The sequence below is a fragment of the Marmota marmota genome, unplaced genomic scaffold (assembly GCF_001458135.2).
Source record: "Marmota marmota marmota unplaced genomic scaffold, marMar, whole genome shotgun sequence".
In the NCBI taxonomy this organism is placed as follows: Eukaryota; Metazoa; Chordata; class Mammalia; order Rodentia; family Sciuridae; genus Marmota; species Marmota marmota.
In genome coordinates this window covers 43,545,899-43,567,635 of record NW_026000229.1, presented here as the reverse complement: position 1 = coordinate 43,567,635, position 21,737 = coordinate 43,545,899, and the positions used below count along the sequence as shown (strand labels likewise).

The 21,737-nt window shown below is 37.1% G+C and overlaps 1 protein-coding gene and 1 non-coding gene across 8 annotated transcripts in view; one reads left to right on the top strand and one right to left on the bottom strand.

Moving 5' to 3' along the window:
• Fmn1 (formin 1) overlaps positions 1 to 21,737 on the top strand; it is a 399,662-nt gene that overhangs the window by 178,534 nt on the left and 199,391 nt on the right. For 6 of the 7 annotated variants that reach the window (XR_007343831.1, XM_048793077.1, XM_015480855.2 and 3 more), the window contains one exon: positions 18,045 to 18,820. Coding sequence is in view for 6 of the 7 variants with exons in the window: in XM_048793077.1 (XP_048649034.1) it covers positions 18,045 to 18,820 (776 nt within the window). In the remaining variant the exon portion in view is untranslated. Of the gene's footprint in view, positions 1 to 18,044; positions 18,821 to 21,737 lie in introns of those variants that run through there. The other variant, XM_048793080.1, reaches the window with a different exon arrangement.
• On the bottom strand, positions 10,038 to 10,142 carry LOC125613462. The gene has a single exon (XR_007344028.1). It is a non-coding gene; the product is annotated as a U6 spliceosomal RNA (small nuclear RNA).

The following is a 21,737-nucleotide window of genomic DNA, read 5'->3' as shown; positions in this document are numbered from 1 at the left end:
CCAAAGAGGGAGAAGGGGTTGTCTACAATCTAAGTGATGGGCAGATAAACCATCACACTGCCCCAAACGGAGGCTGGTCTGTGAATATGCTGCCTGAGGTTTAAAGAAGCACATTTGAAAGCAAAATCCTCATATACATGAACAAAATCAAACACATTTCAGTTGGAATGTACAAATAAATTGGAGGAGAATAGGACCACATTTTTCAAATATTTAATTCAATTTTAAATTGGATACTTTTTAAGATCAAAAGGTTGCCTAATTCTTTACTTCTCCATATCCTGACTCTTTATCTCTGCGAGGTTAAGAATTGTACCAGAGTTTATAAATAGGAGCTTAATAGGCTATAATTCTCAGATGAAATTTTCTAGATTTGTGAGATATGGGTCACAGTGTCCAGATTGACTCTATCCTATGGTGAGTTAGACTCAAACATTGGCCTCCAACAGCATCACTCAGTCCTTGCTCATTAGCACCCTAATTACCTAAAAACAGTCAAGAGACAGAGAGACTGCCAGCTGTCAGTAGTCCCTCTTGGAGAGATTTTACATTTTTTTCCTCCAAACCTACAACCAAGCACCATCCATAACAAAGAATTTTTAAAAACACTATTACCAAGAAGCTAAAGAATTTTGTGTAGGAAGCTTCCAAACTCAGCTTTTAAAAGCAATCATACTTAGAGACAGATGCTTCCCCCTTCATAAGCTCCAATTTTTCTTAGCAGACTCTGAAGTATATTTCTCATAGGTCATGTTTGGATTTAATTTTATTTTTTTATTCTTACCTATTTTATATTGATTTGAAAATCTAAAAATCCATAAGAGACAAATATAAAAAAAAAAGACCCAGAAGAATATAGACTTCTTTCTTTCTTTTTTTACAGCTATAATTGAGACAGGGTTATATTTTAACAAAGTAAATTTGGATAAAGAAAAATTATTTTTGTGCCAATCTTTATAAAAATCAAAATTCCTTTCTTTCAAACACCTCAACCATCCTAATCAGTTTCATATGTCATATTAATATTATGTTCAAGGACATGCAATCAGAAAGCCTTCCTGTGCTCTGACATGCAGTGGAGGAAAGGTGACGGTGATTGTCCAATGTTGAAATTCCTAGTGATCTAAATATTTAGAGTGTAAGTAGTTTGTAACTATTTAGAGTAAACAACTGGCATGGATACTTGAGCCTGTTCATTTTTTCACGAAGGCTGCCTGGGCACAAAACTTGGGTTATCTCTCATAGTTGACAAACTCACTCCATGAAACAGCAGCTTGTTGCTGGTAGGAAATGCTTAGTAGTATCAAATAGTATCAAATCATGTGATTTGATAAAACATAATGCAGCTCACTCCCATCATCATTAACCTACATAGTTAGTTATTAACCTTCAAATGACTTCTAAAGGAATGATGTATAGTTTACAGATAAAATTGCCCCTGTCTTTTCACATTATTAACATGTGCTGCCATAACATTTAAAATAGAAAGATTGCCAGGGAGAAAAATTATACCCATCCATATCCCTCTGTCAAACTAAATTTAAAGTGACAAACTTTGCATAGAATAAAGATTTATTTTGAAAATATTTTATAAATTATATTCCACATTTGATCAGTTAGGAAGTAAGACTGATTTAAATTTATGTCTTCCATTTACTGGAAAAGAACCGGTCTTGTAGCAATTATCCTTTCAAAAAGCACAAATTATGGAGATGACTATCAATCAAAAGTAATATAGTTTAATGGGAGGGGGAAGGGAGGACAAGAGGAATGTAGTTTGTCTATATTCCGGGAGAAAAGAATCAAGTCAAAATGAGATCTGATCCTTTCCAAGTTATTCTGCCTGCATTGTAGTAGAGTGTAATTTCACATGCATCTTGATGTTCCAAGTATCATTAAACATCTAGTAATCAGAACAAATGTTCTGCCAAACCCCACTTACTATCTTAACTGTTTAAGGCATTGAGCACCCTAGATTTATAAATATATAATTAAAATCCCTATTTAAAAAAATAAATCTAAATGAGAGATTTACATGTTCTTAATTCATGTTTACACAAAGAAGAGCTCTGTTTTTAAATAGGACATCAGATCTTTGTGAGCTCAAATAAATCGGTGTGACACTTTGCCAAAACTGTTTCTAAAAATGATGGGTATTGATGCCTTGTGGTCAGAGTACCTTTCTTTGTTCTCTTGTTAGTCAAAAATACCACTATTTTTGATCCTGTTGTTTTGTTCAAGCACATAAATTTACGTGCTGTGGATGCACTTTATAATTTATACCCTGTTGCCTAGGTACATCCTCAGTTGCAAATATTCCACAAGCATAGCTCTGGAAATGTTTTTGCCTCTTCCTGGGTAGATCCATAACCAAAGATGTTTGGTAAGCTTGATGGCTTTTCTACAGAAACTCAAAAAAGAAGTCTTGCCACTACACAGAATAAATCCATCACCCATGTTAACATGGGTGCTGTTTCAGGGCACTTTCTGTTGCCCAAGGCATTTCCATGAACCTCTTCACATCATTTTAGTATTGTCCCAGTGGAAAACAACTCTTACTGCTTGGTTGTTTAGGGAATAAAACATCTTCCATGGTTCTTCAGTGATATTGAAATGGAAATATAGTTAGATTATAAAATTTATCTACCAAAAAAATGTGGTATATATTCACAATATTAATATTAACATCTTTGTTGTAGAATTTTAATTTTGACTAGCTTGGGATCAATTTGTTGACTCTCATATTGCACTTAAAAAAATTTTTTTTGTAGTTGTAGATGGACAGAATGCCTTTGTTTTATTTGTTTGTTTTTATATGGTGCTGAGTATCAAACCCAGTACCTCACGCATGCTAGGCAAGTGCTCTGCTGCTGAGCCACAGCCCCAGCCCTCTCATATTTCATATTATAAAATGATTCAGTTGAAAGAAACATTAAGTAAAACAAACTTACCATTTCTGTGTGGGTGGACCTGAAACTTTGAACTTATGAGTGCTATGATTTCATGAGGCTTGTTGGAAAGAACATTGTCACAGGTAGCTATGTGCTAATTAATATGACCCCACTGAGAAATAATAGCAGTAATCATACAAATCAGAGCATCTACCATGTATGCAATAGGCCTTATATGGGTACTGCTTGGTAGTTACTTTCCCCTTCCTTTCCTTTTACTAAGTGAACCAAATAGTCATAGACACAAAATCTTAAAGATTAATAAGAGTTGACTATGACAGTGAAAATTCTTTATTGATTTAACAATTCCTGATGCAGGGATACATACGTGAACAAAAGACAAAAATGATAGACCTCGTGAAGTTGACTTATAGATGAAGAGAAGGAAGCATAGTAGGCAAGATGTTCTCAAAGGTATCAAGAAGATGAAGATTTTTTTTTTTTTTTTTTTTTTTTTTTGCTTGGGATTAAACCCAGGGCATTGAACCAACTGAGCTATATTCCCAGCCCAAGATTTTGCATTCAGTTTCAGAGATATCAAGATGCCATTTTCAAGTCAAACTGTGCAGAGTTCTAAAGGAAAACGAAGGGGGAAAAATTGACCAAATTGGGTAATTCAACAAAGCCATTAGTTACTTATGTGAGCATTTTTATACAATTGTGGCAACCTAAAGTAGAGAATGGTAAAGATGTGAAGACAATAAATAACTGCAAATCTTTTGGAACAACACTGGTCTGTGAATATAATGGGAAATTTTATTTTGATGAAGGGGCAGAGTTTAGGCAAATTCACATGTTCTCCTTTTTAAATTAATTATAAAAACACTCAAAGATTGATTATCCATCAGTGTGTTACATAAGTGTTATCTCAGTTTTTATTGTATGATACAATACTAGTTTAATGTGCATTCTCATGATATATGGATCCCACTGAATACAATTTATGTAGAAGAAAGGTGGAATTCTATTTAACCATTTAATCACAATGTCTTTACTCTAAAGCCATTGCCATCTAAACATACATATAAACCCAGACCTATGGATTGTGCTCTATCATCTGATTGACAATGTATCTAACCCCATTTTGTTGCTGTTAGTTGCATTTAATATTATATAAACCCTGCAATGTTTATTGAAGAGTGTTTTTTAAATTTTTGTGAGGTTTCTTCTGAATTCCTCTCCCTTCTCATGAAAAATATATTAGGAAGCAAGACAGGTAACATTATCCTCGTTTTTGTAGAATAAAGATCTTAGGGAGAATTTGCAGCATACTGTGAAATAGTAGTCCACTGTTGTTTTGGAGACCCTATAAGTCATAGGAGGGAACTGCTCTAATTGTACTGCAAAACGGACTCTGTTATAATGGGTGGATTTCTCTATAACTAAAAAGGAAAAAAAAAAACTATGAAATCTTTTGCTTAAAAGAACAACAACAACAACAAAAACTGTGGCACTCTTAACCTAAGATTGATCCTTGTATTAGAGGCTGGCTTAAGAAAAACACTAATGAAGAAAACTTCTAGTTGGCTTGGAAATGGAAAATCTTAGGTCTTTTTGTTTGTTTCTTTATGGAGGCAGAATAATAGAACTTCTTTATTTGACAACATTTATTGATCAACTACTATGAGAAATTCAACTCATCATGAGTATTATGATATGAAAATAGATTGTGACAAGGGAAGAAATGAGACATCACAGTACTAAATACAATGTAACATTCTAACACCCTGAGCATTTTGATGACCCTTCACTCATTCCCTGGTTATGATCTCATTAGCTAGTGTTTAATGCTGAATGTGGCAGCACCATCTTGGACAGTTCCCACGGATCCCATCCCAGCCTTGACCCAGAAAGAGAAATCCCCAGAATGTTGGCCATAGGTGTGAAATGCAGCAGTATTGATGAAAAAGGTTACATTTCTCTTTGAAGAAGGTAGAAACCTGTGTCTTTTTAAGACAGGCACTTCTTTAGATGTTTTATTATAGTGTGTTTTCTCAACAGAGAGATTATTTCACATAAAATTCTGTTTAAAAGCCTAAGTGATAAGTGGCAGGTTTCTTTATTCACTGTTTTAAATTTATATAAATGTACTTATGTGTACCTATCTTTAACTTACTATGATGTCAATCTTTAGGGTACTTTTTTATTCATATAATTTTACATACAATAAAATAACCTTTTTTAAGTTAATTGTCCTGAGCTTTGACAAACCTGTGTTCACATAATAATACTATGATTAAAATATAGAATGTTTTCATTATCATAAAAAAAATCCCCCTGTGTCCCATGGATGATGACCCTTTTCCTGACCTCAGACTGCTAACAGCCATTGATGTGTTTTCTGTCCTTATAGTTTTGACTTTAGCAGAATGTAATATAAATGGAACTTTGCAGGATGTAAGCTTTGGAGATCAGCATCTTTCACTTAATAAAATGCATTTGTGATTCATCCAAATTCATTCAGTCACGCATTCCTGGGTAGAATTTTACTTTGTGCATGTACCACAGTTGGTTTATCCTTTCATCAGCTGAAGAAGATTTGGGTGGTTTCCAGTTTGGGGCAGTGTATTGGTTGATGTTTCCCAGAGAAATGAAACTAATAGGATGGGTGTGTGTATACTCACACACATATTTAAAAACATATATAAAGAGATTTATTATAAGGAATTGTCTCACACAGTTATGGAGGCTGATATGTCCTAAGTCCCACAGGATAGTTGGCAAGCTGGAGATCCATCAGGGCTGATGATGTAGCTATATGAATACAAAGGCTCAATCACCAGGAGAGTTAATGGTATAGTTCCAATCCAAAGGCTGGAAGATCAAGACCCAGAGACCCATTGTTTTAGTTTGAGCCTGAAGACAGGAAAAAAGTTTGCATCCCATTTTGAAGGTCATAAGGCAGGAGGAATTTTTTTTTCTTAGGGAAAGTTTAATCTCTTCCTTCTATTCTGGCCTTCAACTGATTGGATGAAGTTCACCCACATTAGGAAAGGCAATTTGCTTTACTCAGTCTACTGATTTAAATGTTAATCTCATCAAAACACCCTCACAGTCACATGAAGATTAATAAATACTTCACAAATATCTAGATACCCCATGTCCCAGTGAAGTTGACATAGGCTATTAACCATTGCAGGTGATTATTAATAAACCTGTGGAGGACATTGATGTATGGATTTTCATGTTAACCAATGTTTTTTCTTCACTTTGGCAATTACTTAGGAATGGGATTGATAAGATCATATAGAAAGTGTATATTGAACTTCATAAGGATGGGAAAACTTCTTTCTAAAGCAGTTGTACCATTTCCAAATTCCTTCAGTGATCTTAGAGTTCTAGCTGCTCCATATTCTCACTGGAACTTGATATTGTTTGGTTGGTTAGTCCCCATTCTTTTTTTCTTTCCCTCTCCTTCCCTCTATTCCTCCTTCCCTTCCTTGCTTCCATTAGATGTGTTATGATATCATATTGAGATTTTAGTTTGCATTTCCCTATGATGTTGAGAATCTTTATTGCTTTTTTGCTGACCACATATGTTCTTTTCTTTGGTGAATTTCCTCTTCAAATTTTTTACCCATTTGGAGGGTGGGAATAGTTTATTCTCTTAGCTTGTTTTAATAATTCTCTCTATGCTCTGAACAAAAATTCCTTTGTCAGATATGTGTTTTCCAATATATCTCTTGGTCAGAGACTCATTTTCTGCTTTAATAGTGTTTTGCAAAAGACAGAAGATTTTAATCTTGAAAAATTGCAATTTATTTTTTAAATAAATTTTTCTTTTAAAAACTTTTAATTGACAAACATATTTATGTATGCTGTACAATGTGATATTTTGATGTATGTATACATTGTGGAATGGCTAAATCAAGCTGATTAACATACCCTAAAAAGATTGCATTTTGGGTGGTATATTTAAGGACTCTTTCCCTAACCCAGGGACACAAGCATGTTTTCATATGTTTTAATTTAGATGTCTTTTTGATGAATGCAAAGTTGAATTTAGGGATGTTTATTGTTGAGTCTTATATTAGTAACAGCATCCAATTAATTTCTGTGGTATACTTTACTGACAGAAAAATCTCTAAAATCACATTTTACAAAACATGCAATTATGAAAGGAAACAGTTTTTTTAAAAAAATATATTTTCCTTATAATTCCAGTATTCTACTCGAAATAAACCTTCAGATTAAAACATGAATCACAGGAAAATCTTATTTTATAGTTGAACCAGCAAGAATTAAGAACTGGGGTTGAGGTTGTGGCTCAGAGGTAGAGTGCTTGCCTAGCATGTAATAGGCACTGGGTTCAATCCTCAGCACCACATAAAAATAAAATAAAGGTATTGTGTTCACCTACAACTAAAAAATAAATGTTTTTTTAAAAGAAATAAGAACTGCTAGAACTTTTCTTTTCATCATAAACATCTCTCTCTCAAACAGCACCATGTAAGAAATTCTGCTATAGTTGTCTGGCATGGTAGCTATTCACCTGGCACAGTACCTGTTCACCTGCTAGTCATTGCACACCCTTTGGCTTAATTAAGAAGGTACACATGCTACAGTGGTGTACATATGAGCCCAGAAGCTCATAAATAGAAAAAGGAAATGAAGGAAAGAAAAGAGACCCTTGCAGCTACAACTTTCCTCACCAATGAAACAGTACTCAAGGCATCCAAATAGGTCTGGAAAGATGTTAGGAGAAACCTGGTATTCCAAAGACTGCAAACAATAATAATAAAAAAAAATGTTAAAAACCCCACAAACCCCACACATTGTAGGTGTAGATACACTGGCATTATCCAAATGTATACATACTGAGTATAGCTTTTACAGTCACAGTTGCTTTTAAGGTTAAATTTTTTTAAAAATCTCATCTCATGAAAACTAAGTGTTTGCAGAATCACTGAAACACCTCCGTGAGTCCCTAAAACCTAGTGTATAAGCCCCCTGATCTTCTGACTTGTTTGCTTTTCAAAGAAGAAAATAAGAATATGAAACAAATCTAAGTTCACTCTGCAGCCAGGTTCTCTGACCACAGTGGTTTTTTCATGTTACCTGACCCAGATTCTAAAAGTATAGCAGAAAATATTTCTCCTTGGGTCCATTACTGAAGGAATGAAGACTGTTCTTGATTCTCTGAACCTCTTCTGGCTGCTATACTTACGTATTATACAATGAATGTGCTTTTTGGCTCTAGTGGGCAGTTTTGGAAATTCAAGACATTTCCTTTCCCAGCCTCCTCTAAGGGAAGCATCTTAGGTCGCAACCCAGAGCCTAATGAAAAACACATAAACTTTCTTGTTTTCTTTGTTGATTGGCCTATAATTTAAAACCTATTCAGTGGCAGATTTACCATGTGACTAATCCTTGGGAAGACCCAAAGTGGCTAGTAGAATGTGGTTGTGGCCTAGGCACACATCATTGGTCATTTGTTCAAATAATGAAGGTAGGAAGCCAAATACCTCTTGGCTTACTCATGGACAGAAACTCAGTGGAAGTACATGGGAGTTTGGGCCTGAGAATGGCTTGTTGCTTGTGTAATGAAAGCAACATGGTTGACCTGTGACGCCTTTGCTGAATGAATTGACTTGTGTAGCTCTTTAATTTTCTGCAGTTGTTAAGGAAAACAGTACATCTGAATATTAATAATAGCACTAGTAATAATCATACTGGAAAACTCATGTCAGTTCAGCTGTCCTGAAGACCAGACATAACTTATTGTTACATTGCTATTTTTAGCTAGAATATACACTTCTCAAAGTGTGAATCATAGCTAGCTTATTTTCAGAAGCCCTCGTATATAGCAGATATTCATTCAAACTTGTTTGGAGAGTAAATGGTGGCGAAGTCATCTTTGACACAATGAGGGTGTGTGTAGAGTCAGCCTGGAACAGACAATACCACCTTGAAGAGTAAGCCCATGAGTAGGAATTGTCACAGCCACTCCCCAGAGCCTCCTCTTGCTACCAGAAGAGCCTACATGATTTGTAAAGATATGGAAACTCTATTCTAGGCAGTAATCCTAGATTCTTACACATAAGTTTCATCTTTACTTTTATATTGGGGGGAAAAACCCTCAATAACTGGCTCCTTTTGATATGATCTGGCCTCATTTGATAATTCTGTATAACTGACCAAATAGTTTATAGTTCCTACCAGATTCCAATAAAATAAAAAGAAAACACAAACTTGGGAGTATGTTAGGCAAACATAATTGAGTTCTAAATGATACCACATCATATTTCCAAAATGATGCTATTGGACAGATGGGGCATGAGCCACAGTATAGTATCCTTTCTCAGACAAGATGAATCACCCAGAGGAAAATACTAAAATGATTGCCATAATTCCTTGTATAATAGTTGTCAGGGCCAGAGTTCATCCTCTGTTGCTTCTGACCTTGCATGTGATCTTCAATGGGTCCCACCGCTCTGGGCTACCTCTATCTTAGTAATGGCAATTCAGCAGAAAATTACTAGTCCTCTCACTAGAGAAGGAAGTAGTGTTGGCTCGTTGCCTAAAAATCTGCAGTCTTGGGTTTACTCATTAGATTGGGAATTACATTTTGGAAAAATGAAGCTGAAAGTTGTTTCCATGGATTACTCCAGTGTGTATATCCATTCTGTGACTTATATTTGGTGATAGTAATAACTTAGAAATAAAATGTTACAGAAATTCCCCATGAGGAATGATTTCTTTCTTTCTTTCTTTTCTTTTTCTTTCTTTTTTTTTTTTTTTAAATTTCTCAAAACGCACTCTGATGGCAATCTTCTTTTGTACTGGGTCCCAAGTAAGAACTTAAGAGCAGATTTCCAACATTTGTTCCTATTTTCCTAGGGTGACTATTCATAGTTATATTTGCTTGTACTTAATTCTTAAAATTATTGCCTTTCAAACCCAGTGTTCCATTTCATCTGAATTGAGACTCTTATTATATGAATTAAATAATGCTATGCTTTACAGTTTCATGAATAGAACTGTATTTAAGGAAGTTGTGAGAGAATGAAATTTGATGAAGTCTTGGGTGTGGAAATTATTAATTTTTAGAACTAATGGAAAGTTTGGAGGTTAAGTCCTTTTTGTTAACATATGGAATGCTTCACGGATTTGCATGTCATCCTTACACAGACCATGCTAATCTTCTCTGAGTCGTTCCAATTTTAGTATATGTGCTGCTGAAGTGAGCACAGTGGTTAAGTCTTAAACCTCTAATTTCAGTCAATAAAATGAAGCTAAGAGGAAATTTAAAAGTTGGCTAATGGCAAGTAGCCAATGACTGAGGTAGCCAGGAGAAGGGGCTAGGTTTTTGATACTTAGCCAATGCTTTTCCCACTATATACCTGGGAACCAAACAATTTCATATCTATTATTCATTTAATGCCTCCAATTATTTTTCAGAAAGATAGAATACAAATTTTTTTTAAATATTTCTATTTTTGTGTTAGTATCCTGATTTCATAACATTAAAAATATTAAGAATGAATGGTAAGATGAACAGTAGACTTGAAGTCTATTTCTTATTAGCAGTTTTCTTAATTACTTTATGCTCCTCTTTTTCCATCTGGAAAAAGATCAGCAATTCTCAGGTGATTGCCAAAATTATATGCTTTGATATAATACTAAATGTATTACAAAGATTTGTATATAATGGTGATATGTAATATTATTAGTCATTAATTATTATTAGTTATCATGGTTAATTTATTCACTTTCAAGTTGAGGAGTCATTTGTAATCAGTTCAACATGTCACAGTGGAAAGAACGTGAATTTGAATCTCACACCGGATTTGCATTCTTTGTATCCATTTTCCTTTTGTGGGAATTTACACAGGTCCCCCCACCTTACCCCCCAAGTCTGCCTCACTGAGTTGCAAGGGCTAAATGAAAGCCCCAGGCACAGTGCTCTCCATGCTCATTTCATGATGGTAGCATTCTTACCCTGGTCTTCACTGAGCATCCGCATGGCAGATGAGTGAACCATTTTTACACATTTTTACTGATGTTATGTCACTTTGTACTCTTTAGAATTTCATGCGCTGGGTTTTACTCCCTAGGCAACTTTAGTGCTATTTTATCCTATCAATTGTCTTTTCCCCTTCTTTTCCTGCCTTGTTTCTCTATTTCTTTATCCTTCTTAGTAAGTTCTAATTACAGTGATATATCAGATGTGCCTCATGTTTCTGAGCGTCCCTGAGATGCCCTTTTGCTTGTAACTTGATGTGCTTTTATTTCTGATAAGAAAAAAATTATTGATAACAGTTAATTAAAACCAGTTATTGTTAATTTATGGGGTTCTCATCAAACCCAATGCCATTCTTTTTATTAGTGGAGACTTTTGTTTCTGCAGTAGCAAAGATAAAACAATTAAATAAGGGGTTATTGAAGTTCTTATGCAGCCTTCAAAAATAAAAACCCAGAAAGGACCCAGTTGCTCACACATCCAAAGACAAAAATCCACTACCTTCTTGCCTTGCCCAGTCATTCTGTAAGAATGGAATCCCAGCCCTTTGAGATGCTTTGTATTCTTCAGCCCTATTTTTCTTTCCTTCCCTTTTCTATGCTCACACCACACTTTTCTGAAGTGGTGAAGCTTTACTGTGCTTCTGCCCAGCCCCCAGGAGCTATCTAGCTTTCTCCAACCCATGAATGTAGAATTTGGAACAGTCCCTGAAAAAGATTGGCTTACTAAAGTTGTGCAGCAGATATCCTGATTTTTCTTTTCTTTTTTTACTGGACCTGGCAGTACCCCTGAGAGAGAATGTTCATAACAACAAAATGCCAAAGGGTGGTTTTTCTGCAGTGCTTGGCACCAACACGGTGTCTTTCATCAGTAGGCACTTTTCCATCTTCTTTTTGACAGACATGCTTGTGGAGACCAGACAAGCAAAAGTTTCCCTCTGTTGCTTGGGTTTCAGTACCCTGTGTTCCTTCGATGCTATCTCTAAGCAGTGGTAAGGTGGAGGATATTAAAAATTAATGAGGATTTGGTAGGTGAAGGAGAGCCAGCCCCAGAGGAGACTGGGGGAGTTACCCAAAGCCCATTTCCTAATCAGATTAGAATCACAGATGTGGTTAAGTTCTACTGGACAGTTTATGATATGTATGGGAATATCCTCTGCACTTGCTGTGGGTAGAACACTTGTCTATCAAGTATTCTGAATTATTAAAACTAAATATGATTTACATCAATGTTTGGAACCTTTATTTAAAAACAAAACTTAAATGTTTCATCTGAATTTTCATGGCCAAAAATGGGAAAAGTGGGCAGAAAACAGAATAGTGTGACTGCTCTGAACAGTTTGCATTAGTCTGGAAGTGATGATCATGAGGCCTTATCACTTACGCTGTACATGGGATTATCAAAGATAGAAGGGGACTTTCATCTCTTTTAATTGTATTTTGGAGCTTCCAGTGTCCCTGTGTGGGTAATACAGAAGATCAAGGAAGTCTTCATATTTTCAGCTGAAGAAATCATCAATTCAGTAAGCAGTTGTGGATCACTGATTAGCCAAAGAGTGTGTAATGTTCTGGAAGTTTAAACACGAATAAGGTGTGGTCCCCCACTGCCTGGAGCGTTCAGATTTGCGAAGAAGATAAACTTATAAATGATTGTCATGTAGTATGAACCTAGAAAGTTTGTTGGCAACAAAGACAAAGGAAAACGTATTAAGAAAAATCAAGAAAAGGTTCAGCTGAGCTTTACTGGATATTTCTTTGTTGTTTCCACTAAGTGAAAATGGAGAGAAAAGGTGTCCTCAGTAGAGGAAACAGCATGTGCAGAAGCATGAAGATGCGGGAGTTGATCATACATATGAGCTGTACTGGGGCAACAAGGAAAGAATAGAGATGTGTCTGGAAAAGTAGGTAGGGGTCAAGTTCTGAAGAGCCAGGAGTATCATGTAAAGAATTTAGCTTTGTCTGTTTGTTGAATAATTATTCTCAACATGGGTAATGAAGGGATAGCTCCCCCAAATTGGGACATATCAGAATTAGGAAGGGGCTTTTTAAAATAACACATGTTCCCATGAAGATTCTGAAATAATCCAAGTAAAAATCATTTCCAAAAAGAACCTACTGATACTATGATGTCATACTATCTGAGCTGTTGTTTTAGAACAGACTAAAGTTACTGTTGGTTTCAACTCTGGCTCCTAGTGAAATCTCCTGAAGAGCTTTAAGGATACCAGTGTGAGGTACCATCTTGGACTGATTAAGTGAGGATCTCTGGAAATGGGTCTGATTGCCAGTATCTTCTACCAAACTTTCCAGGTGATTCTATTGGGTAGTTGGGCTAAGAGGTCCTCCAGTAGACCAACAGACATAGTACAAATGAAAGAGAACAGGATGATTTAATTGGAGTTACCTTCTCAAAGTTCGAATCTTGCTTAAGAGATGGCTGTAGATCAACAGACTGTTGCAGGTGGGAAAAGGATATGACCAAAAGTGAAAGTAATAGAAGGGAACAAGTTGTGAGTAGAGGAATGTAGATAAAACTTGGGGAAGACTGGAAATATGTCAAAGCTGTCTCTTTTCAGATAATGTATTGGGGTCAATGCAATGGACCTTTAGCAGGGAGAGTCCAGGAGAGAAAAACTGGTGGGGCCTCATATATCCTAAAGAATACTTATCTAAAAATGTATAGAGGATTTATAATTGCTTGTCGGCTGCTTACAAGTGTGTTTAATGTGCAAGAAAAGCAGTCTTCATGTTCCATTGGTCTACCTTTATTTTTAGTTTTGTCTGCCAATGCCAGGGCTAGGAGAGATAAAGAAATAGAGAAACAAGGCCAAGGATAGTTCATAAAGATTACCAGAATGCTGGGCAAGTATTGTCTGGGAGTATATAATTTTCAAAGTTCTGCTCCATGTTTGAATCACCACATCATTACCAGTGTCTCTAAAACTGAAGCTAGAGAAAGAAGGGGAAGTAGCTCATAGTTTGTATGTGCAGAGAAGTTGAAGTTAACAGGTAGTAGAGTGACAAATAGGGTTAAAAACTAGCTTTCTGTAAAGTTCATTTCATGGTATGCATGGACCTGTGATACCTCATTTGTCATACAGCGAGGCACAATTAGAAATAATTGATAGGATATGGACAGATATAGAATGAATGAAGGTCTTATTACTTTAATCATTTCAAATTACTGTGTTATTCTGAGCTCATGAATGCACCACAACTGGAACAATCAAAGGGTATCATGAAGCAGGAAAGAACAAAGGTAAGTTGTTGTTTTTGTCTGACACAGGGACATTTAAATCTTAGCGATCAACAGGGCTTCTTACTGTCACCTCAGCATATTGGTGTGGAGTCTATGGAAAGGCACTGTTTTCCTTTTTTGGTTGTTCTCCATAACTGTGGGTATGGTTTGTGAGGAACCCTTTCATGGACTTCTATTTGGTAATTTGCTCCTTTTCTTGGGTGTTTGCAGCAGAAGAAGGGTATTGAGTGAATATAGTATTTGCAAAGCCCCAGAAGCATGAAGAGCATGGTGCTGGGAGAGGCAGGAAGTTATGTTAAGTAAGACTGGAATCCAGGACTTCTCTGGGTTAGGGGTAAGAACCCAAAGTGGAGAAAGTAGGCAGAAAACAGTTGAGAAATGCTGCCTATGCTAAAATGCCCCATTGTCATTGTGTAAGCCATGGCTAAGTGGTGAAGGTATTTTAAGGAAAAAAAGTTGTATTTTTTTTTTTAAATGTTCCTGGAACCAGGGTTGGCTAAACTTGGGTCAGAAAACATTACTTAGGTGACTTTTGCCACTGTCCGGGTAAAGAGGACCTAGTGAAAGGATGAGGTTGTGGAGATGAAAACAAAGGAATGAATCAGAGAAATCTCTGAAACTTATTGAAAAACAGATAGTTCATTGAGTGTGAACCCAGCACTGTCTCTAGATGTGGTGATTACCCTGTCTCTAGATGTGGTGATTGGTGGGTGATGATGCCACAAACTACCAGAGGAATTTCACGGGGGGGAAGAAATTGAGATTTAGCAACAATGAATTCAACTTCAGACATGTTGAGTCTGAGGGAGCTGATTAAATATGCAGGTAGATTTTGGTTTGAAAGGGTAGTTGGAATTATGGCCTTAAGGTATGAATTTAGAAGTCACCAGCGTATAGTGAATGAATTTTATTTACCATATAAGGACATAGAATCACCTAGAAAGTGAGAGAGAAAACAAATGGCAAGGAAGATGCCTGGGATCAGTATTCAAAGCATGAATGGAGGAAGAGGGTGAATGCAGACACCAGAGGGGTGGGAGGAGTGGAGTGTAGAATCAGACATCCAAGGAAGCAGAGGCAATTTCAAGGCACATGCAACAGTGCCAAGAGGAGAGGGCAAAACCACTGAAAAATGCTGATTGAAGGTGACAATCAAACCATGGTGTTAATAGGACAGTAGGATGGAAACTAAGTGCAATTGGTTTAAAGGGAAAGGGTGAGAAAACATAAAGCAAGGATCAAATGCAATTTTCAAAAGCTCTGCTGTGAAGGAACCCGGGTAGGATGAGAAGGAGCATGATAGCTACTCATGTGAAAGAAGGATGTGGATATCCTTATCTTTGCTTTAGAACATGGAACAGGGTAGATACAAAATACTGAGAAGTGTGCTAAGTCCCTAGCAAGTTGATGTGGCTGCTGGCCTTTGATCTGTTAGGCACTGAAAAAGACAATGATAAGGACAGCAACTGTACAGCAGTATGTTCCAAATGCTGTTCTGTGTGATGTTTTGTGTATGGAAATTTGTCTGCCTCTTATTGCTGCTCTGTAAGTGGATCCTATTATCATCATCCCTGTTTTACTTGCAAGAAAAGTGTAACACAGAGAAGTTAAATAACCTGCCAAATTTGTGTTTTTCCCACTATGTTGAACCCATGTATTAAATCAGAGCCACCAAAACAACATAGGAATACAAATCAGCAGATTTAAAACAGGTTTGGTTGAGAAGTGGTGTCTCAGGCATTTGCTGTAGACACAGGGTTCAGATGTCTTATAGAGATGTCTTATATCCATGGTATATGTTTTTGCAATTGTTTTACTTGTGAAGAAGCTGAAGATTGAGTCAAATGATGCCCCTGTCAGGGTTATTTCACTGTTAGCCTTTTTGGAAGAAGGTTTAGTAGGGAACACCAAACAAGAGTTAGTCTATGGTGACTGACCTGAACTAGTTATGAGAATTAAATTAAATGCTGGCAAATTATTTGGGGTGGAAATTAGAGTAGGATGTTGGGGAGTTGAGGATGGAGATGGAGATGGTGCATTATTGAAATAGAGATGATCTTGACCATTAAGCTTGAAATTTACTTTCAGGCAGTTGGTAGTGGAACCCATGAAAACTTGGAAAAACTTTTGTATTTGTGGTACATTGTTCTTCTTGATGCCTTAAGCTTTTCCTAGTTCCAGGCCTAGCACTCAACTAAGGTAACATTATTTGAAAATTTATAAGAATAATGGGAATTTGTTAGTCGCTCACTCTAATATTGTCATTATTAACAGTAACAGAAATACTTATTCAGAACTTACTGGCACAGTTCCTACTGTTTTATACAAATGTCTCATTTTACCTTTATAAAAGTCTTGGAGATGACTCCCTTTTATCCTCACTTTGCTTGTGAAGAAACTCATACTGTTGCACATAGTGTTCTCTGCCTAAGATCACAGAGCTGACAAGTGGCTCAGCCAAGGTGGGAGCCAGGTGGTGTGATTTCAAACCCAGGCTCCAAAACAGACAGTGCCTAGAATTCTCCAAGTCTTCTGAGTTGGCTTAGGGCTACCAAGTCCATAGGTAAAAAGATCAGCCTTAGAAAAAAACCTTTAAATTCTACTCACTATAGCTATTTAGGGATTGGCTTGCGAAAATGAACATTAGAGAGAAGTTGAGCCTCATTACTAATAATTGAAAGTGACATTAAAGTAAAAAGGCTTCCTATGACTTTATCTTGCCCAACTAGGCCATTAGAAGTATGTCTTTAATTTTTCACCATCAAAGGTTTTGGGAATGTATATGTACTTTTGCATTTAGATCTTTGTGGGCTAAAATTTTGGTGAAGAAAGACCCAACTAGCCATAGAAAGGATCTTGAGACAATGATTGTTGATATAACAGTGACTTCATCCATGTACCTCATCAGTGCTGTGTACTAAAGACAGCACTGACACTGATTTCAACTTGTGGAGTTAATAACCTGATGGGGGAGGTAAAAATTATGCAAACTCACCAAAAATATTTAATTTCCATTTCACTGGATTTTGAAAACTAAATTTTCTTCCATCCTTAGAGTCACACCAGCTCTGTGTGCAAAACTACACACTCAATGCATTAAAATAGCTGAAGAAATAAACATGAAAAATAATTTTGTAAAACCCATAAAATACAGTTTAAAATGCTGATGTGTAGAAAATTTCAAAATGGTGAACTTTAGTTTCCCCCTTTTCTACGTATTTATGTTGAAATTATTATGAAACGGACGTAAATACTGATCTTGGACAGTAATGATATGGGAACTCTTTAAAAAAATATGTATCATTGCTGCTTTAATGCCCTCCATTTCTGCTGTACTGTCCTAGAAACCTGATAAAGGAAACCTTCTAAGAAAGATTTGGAAAAATAGCAGCTAAACAGAAGGATCTCCAAACCACTTTTTTTCTTATAGTTCTCTTTTTTTTTCCAAACCCAAACCAAAAGTTATGAAAGATATATTCAAACCTTTATTAAAAATTTTGTTTTGCATTTGATATGAAAACCGGGTGAAAGTTCTTAAGTAACGGATTTACTCTAAACCTTAATCCACAGTAATTATCTCCCATGAGCTCAGATTGGATGAAATTACCCATCAAGTCCCAACTGTGTAGGTCCCTGGAAAATTCATAAAGTGAAATTTACACCCTATTAGATTCTCAAAAGAATGTTCCTGTATTTGAGTGCATTTATGTGGGCTGTTTGACAGCGGCACACTGATGGTATTGAGATCATTTTTATTTTGGATTTTATATATATATATAAAATTTAAAATTTATATATAAATATAAATATTTATATCTATATACATATATATGTATATAAATGCTTTCCTATCCCACTGATTTTTCCTACAGGCCCAGTTTGAACTTCAGGCATTTCATATCCGGGGTGAGCATGCAGTGATAACAGCGAGACTAGAAGAAACCATTGAAAATCTTAAACACGAGTTAGAACACAAATGGCGAGGAGGAGGTGAAGAGATGAGAGATGTCTGCATCTCCACCGATGATGGCTGCCCTCCAAAGGCCTACAGAAATGTGTGTGTCCAGACAGACAGAGAGACCTTCCTTAAACCCTGTGAAGGTGAAAGCAAGACAACCAGAAGTAACCAAATAGTACCCAAAAAGCTGAATATCTCCTCTTTAAGTCAGCTTTCTCCCCCAAATGACAACAAAGACATTCATGTACCACTTCAGACTGGGGAAGGCGTCTCATCAAATCAGCAGAAGATATCACCCCCGCCTCCTCCACCGCCTCTACCCCCTACCATCCCTCCCCCTCCACCCCTCCCACCTGGACTTGGACCTCTGCCACCAGCGCCTCCACCACCACCTGTGACTGCTGGGCCACCACCACCTCCTCCTCCGCCCCCTCCACCACCTCCGCTACCTCCAAGTGCGGGACCTCTCCTACCTCCTCCCCCACCACCACTACCTAACTCCCCAGCTCTACCCAGCAGTGGGGGACCTCCTCCTGCTCCAACACCCCCTGGACTTGTACCCCCACCTCCTCCTGGACTCTTCTTTGGACTCAGCTCTTCTTCTAGCCAATGTCCTCGGAAACCAGCCATTGAGCCCAGTTGTCCTATGAAGCCTTTGTACTGGACTAGAATACAAATAAGTGATAAGAGGTAAGTAAGCTCTTCCCTGGTCTGTTCTCATCTTGTGAATTCTAAGGATTTTGTCCACTTGATACTTTATTCTTGCATCAACCATTCTTGAATTCGATACAAGAATTCCTTAGATAAATAATCAGGTTGCAATGTCTAGGGAGAAGATCCATCTCTACTAGGTCTTCTCGTTACACTCTACAAATTGATGCTGGGAGAAACCATGTGTTCAGTGTCTGATTCTTCTCTAAGATAATCACTTTGTAGATTTGACAAGAATCCAGGTCTAAGCAAGGGACTTCTCCAGTATATCTGTAACTAATGAGTAATCATAAAGAAACTGAATCTATACTATATATTCACTGAGGATTTTTAGGGTATCTTTTATGATATACTTTTGTTTTGTTTTGTTTTTAGATGCTATCACCAGCCTTATGTTCTGGATATTTAAGTTATGTGTATTTTTCAGTTTTTGTTAAAAGAATGATACATGGCTGACTTATTAGTTCTTTATATCAGAAGAAATTCCTAAAATATAAATTCCCTCTGCTTGAACTCTAGTTCATCTACCTGCTCACATCCTTGCATCTTTATTCCTTGTTTCCCTTCAGAGAAAGTGCTAGTGTGTGTATAACTAACATGGATAGACAGATGGCACCTTTTCATTTGTTTGGTGATTAAATTTGGCCCGAAAGGCAACACTATCTGGTGGCTCAGAAACTTCCTTGCAAACAGATCTGAGTCTCGTTACTTCTGCCTAGTTTCTGAGCCTGTCAGGAAGACAATGAGAGATGTTGAGTTATTTCTTGTCCACTTTTTTAGTTTTGGAGTTTGTTTGCAAAGAACATTAATAGAGAACACATTTCTAAACTTATTCCCTAAATCAAGATGTGGTAGTGAATTTTTAAGTTGATACAACATTTTGCTTAGAGAAGGCAGGACACTAATCAAAATAACATGCGGCTCACAATTATAAACAACCAGAACTTGCAGGAGGAGAAATGGAGAATGCCTTAAAACCATGTGAAAATAAACCAAGAGTTTATTTGTAGACTATCTTGTTATTTTTTTAAATGCCAATTCTTATAATTTCCCAAATGAATGCCTAAAAAAATGAGATCATCTTGAAATAACTCCTATCATTAACTAACATGCTAGTAGTCTCCTTTCCCATCTGAGACTCAGGTATGTCCTGAGAAATGAGTTCCCAGAAAATTTATTTTGAGTTGTGTTCCTTTATTAGTGTTCTCAAATTAGTGTGCAGTCATTCCAGGGTGATGAATCCCACCTGTTGGCCCTGGAGTAGTGTGTTTGGCAGCACACAGAGCTGTTCCACACCTGTGTCTCACTAGCCTGACTTCATTCCCTGAGAGACTTCATGAACAACCAATATCACAGACCATAGCAGCCATATAACAATTTCACTGGAAGATATGGGCCGTGTGCCCACTACTCAAGATGGGATAAAGTCAGGCTGGGAATAGTTGTTGCACATTTTATTCCTTTTATCATTTGCCATTTATTTATTTGCACTGGGCATTGAACCCAGAAGGACCTTGTGCATGCTAGGCAAGTGCTCTATCACTGAGCTACATCCTCAGCCTTGTAGTTCACCATTTTGAGAAAGAAAACAATTGAATACTTGGAATACTCAGTTCTTCCTAGTTTTTCGTTCTATCTAGAGCTTTATTTTTGAGCAAAATGAAAAGGAGATGAATGGGACATTGAGAGAGCTGGTACTTGGTGAATGTATCAGCCTGGAGCCTGAGTGCTGGCCGTGGAGGCTGCCCTCCACCATGTTAAGACCCCAGCATGGCCACTTCCTACAGGCACCACACTTTTAGTCCCTTTCATCTTGAGTCCCTCAAAATACTTTGTACCTACGAGCACAACTGCTTTTTTTTTTTTTCCCAGTGAAAATGATTTGAAGAGTCTGAATAGTATTCACTGATGAGTAAAATGAAAATCACTTGGGAGGTGAGATGGTATTTTAATATTTTGTGCCAGAGGGGCAAGCACTTTGTATAATAGATACATGATAAATTTTGTTCTTGATCTTCTGGGAAGCCAGGAACAAAATGTGATTTCATCTCACCCACCAAAATTCCTTTTCACCACTTGCATGAACTGATTTGTTTTTTCTTTTGCCACTTTTCCTTCTTTGATGTCTATTTTCTGATTTCTAGAGTAGGAAAGGCACATTTGAAGAAAAACAAATCCTCTTCTAATTACTTTTCCAGCTTACTCTAGTAAGTTTGGTCTTCCCTGCCCACTTCCACCTTTTCCTCCCTTTTCAGTGATAATTGTATGTTCAGTGATCAGAAAACAGTTGACCATTGTGGCAGGTCATCTGTGTGAGCAAGTCCTTGTTATTGCCCTACAACTCTTGAGAGAAGGTGTTCCAGAATTCATTTATTTAGAATTGGAAATGCTTTTCCCACAGAAACTGTGCCATAAATGGTAATGAGGTGCTCAATTTGACTTTCAAATTCAATTTGCTCCAGAATATCAGTGAATTATAACATTAGCCATACTGGCCTGACTCCAGTGTCAATGGAGCTGACCAACCAAGTACAGTAGAGGAAAGATAGGTGTGAGCTGTCTGCCTGATTATAGCAACACTTCCTTGCAGGCACTCCTACTTACCTGCCCAGAATCTGCCTGAAGCCCAGACCAGTAGCCCTTACCAGGGCTCGCTCTCCTAATCAAGATCCCCCTTTCTGGCAGGTGCAGTGGTGCACACCTATAATCCCTGTGGTTCAGGAGGCTGAGGCAAGAGGATCACGAGTTCAAATCCAGCCTCAGCAACTTAATGAGGCCCTAAGAAATTCAATGAAACCCTGCCTCAAAATAAAAAATAAAAAGGGCTGGGGGTGTGGTTTAGTGGTCGAGTGCTCCTGATTCAATCCCTGGTAACTGCTCCTCCACCGCGCTTCCC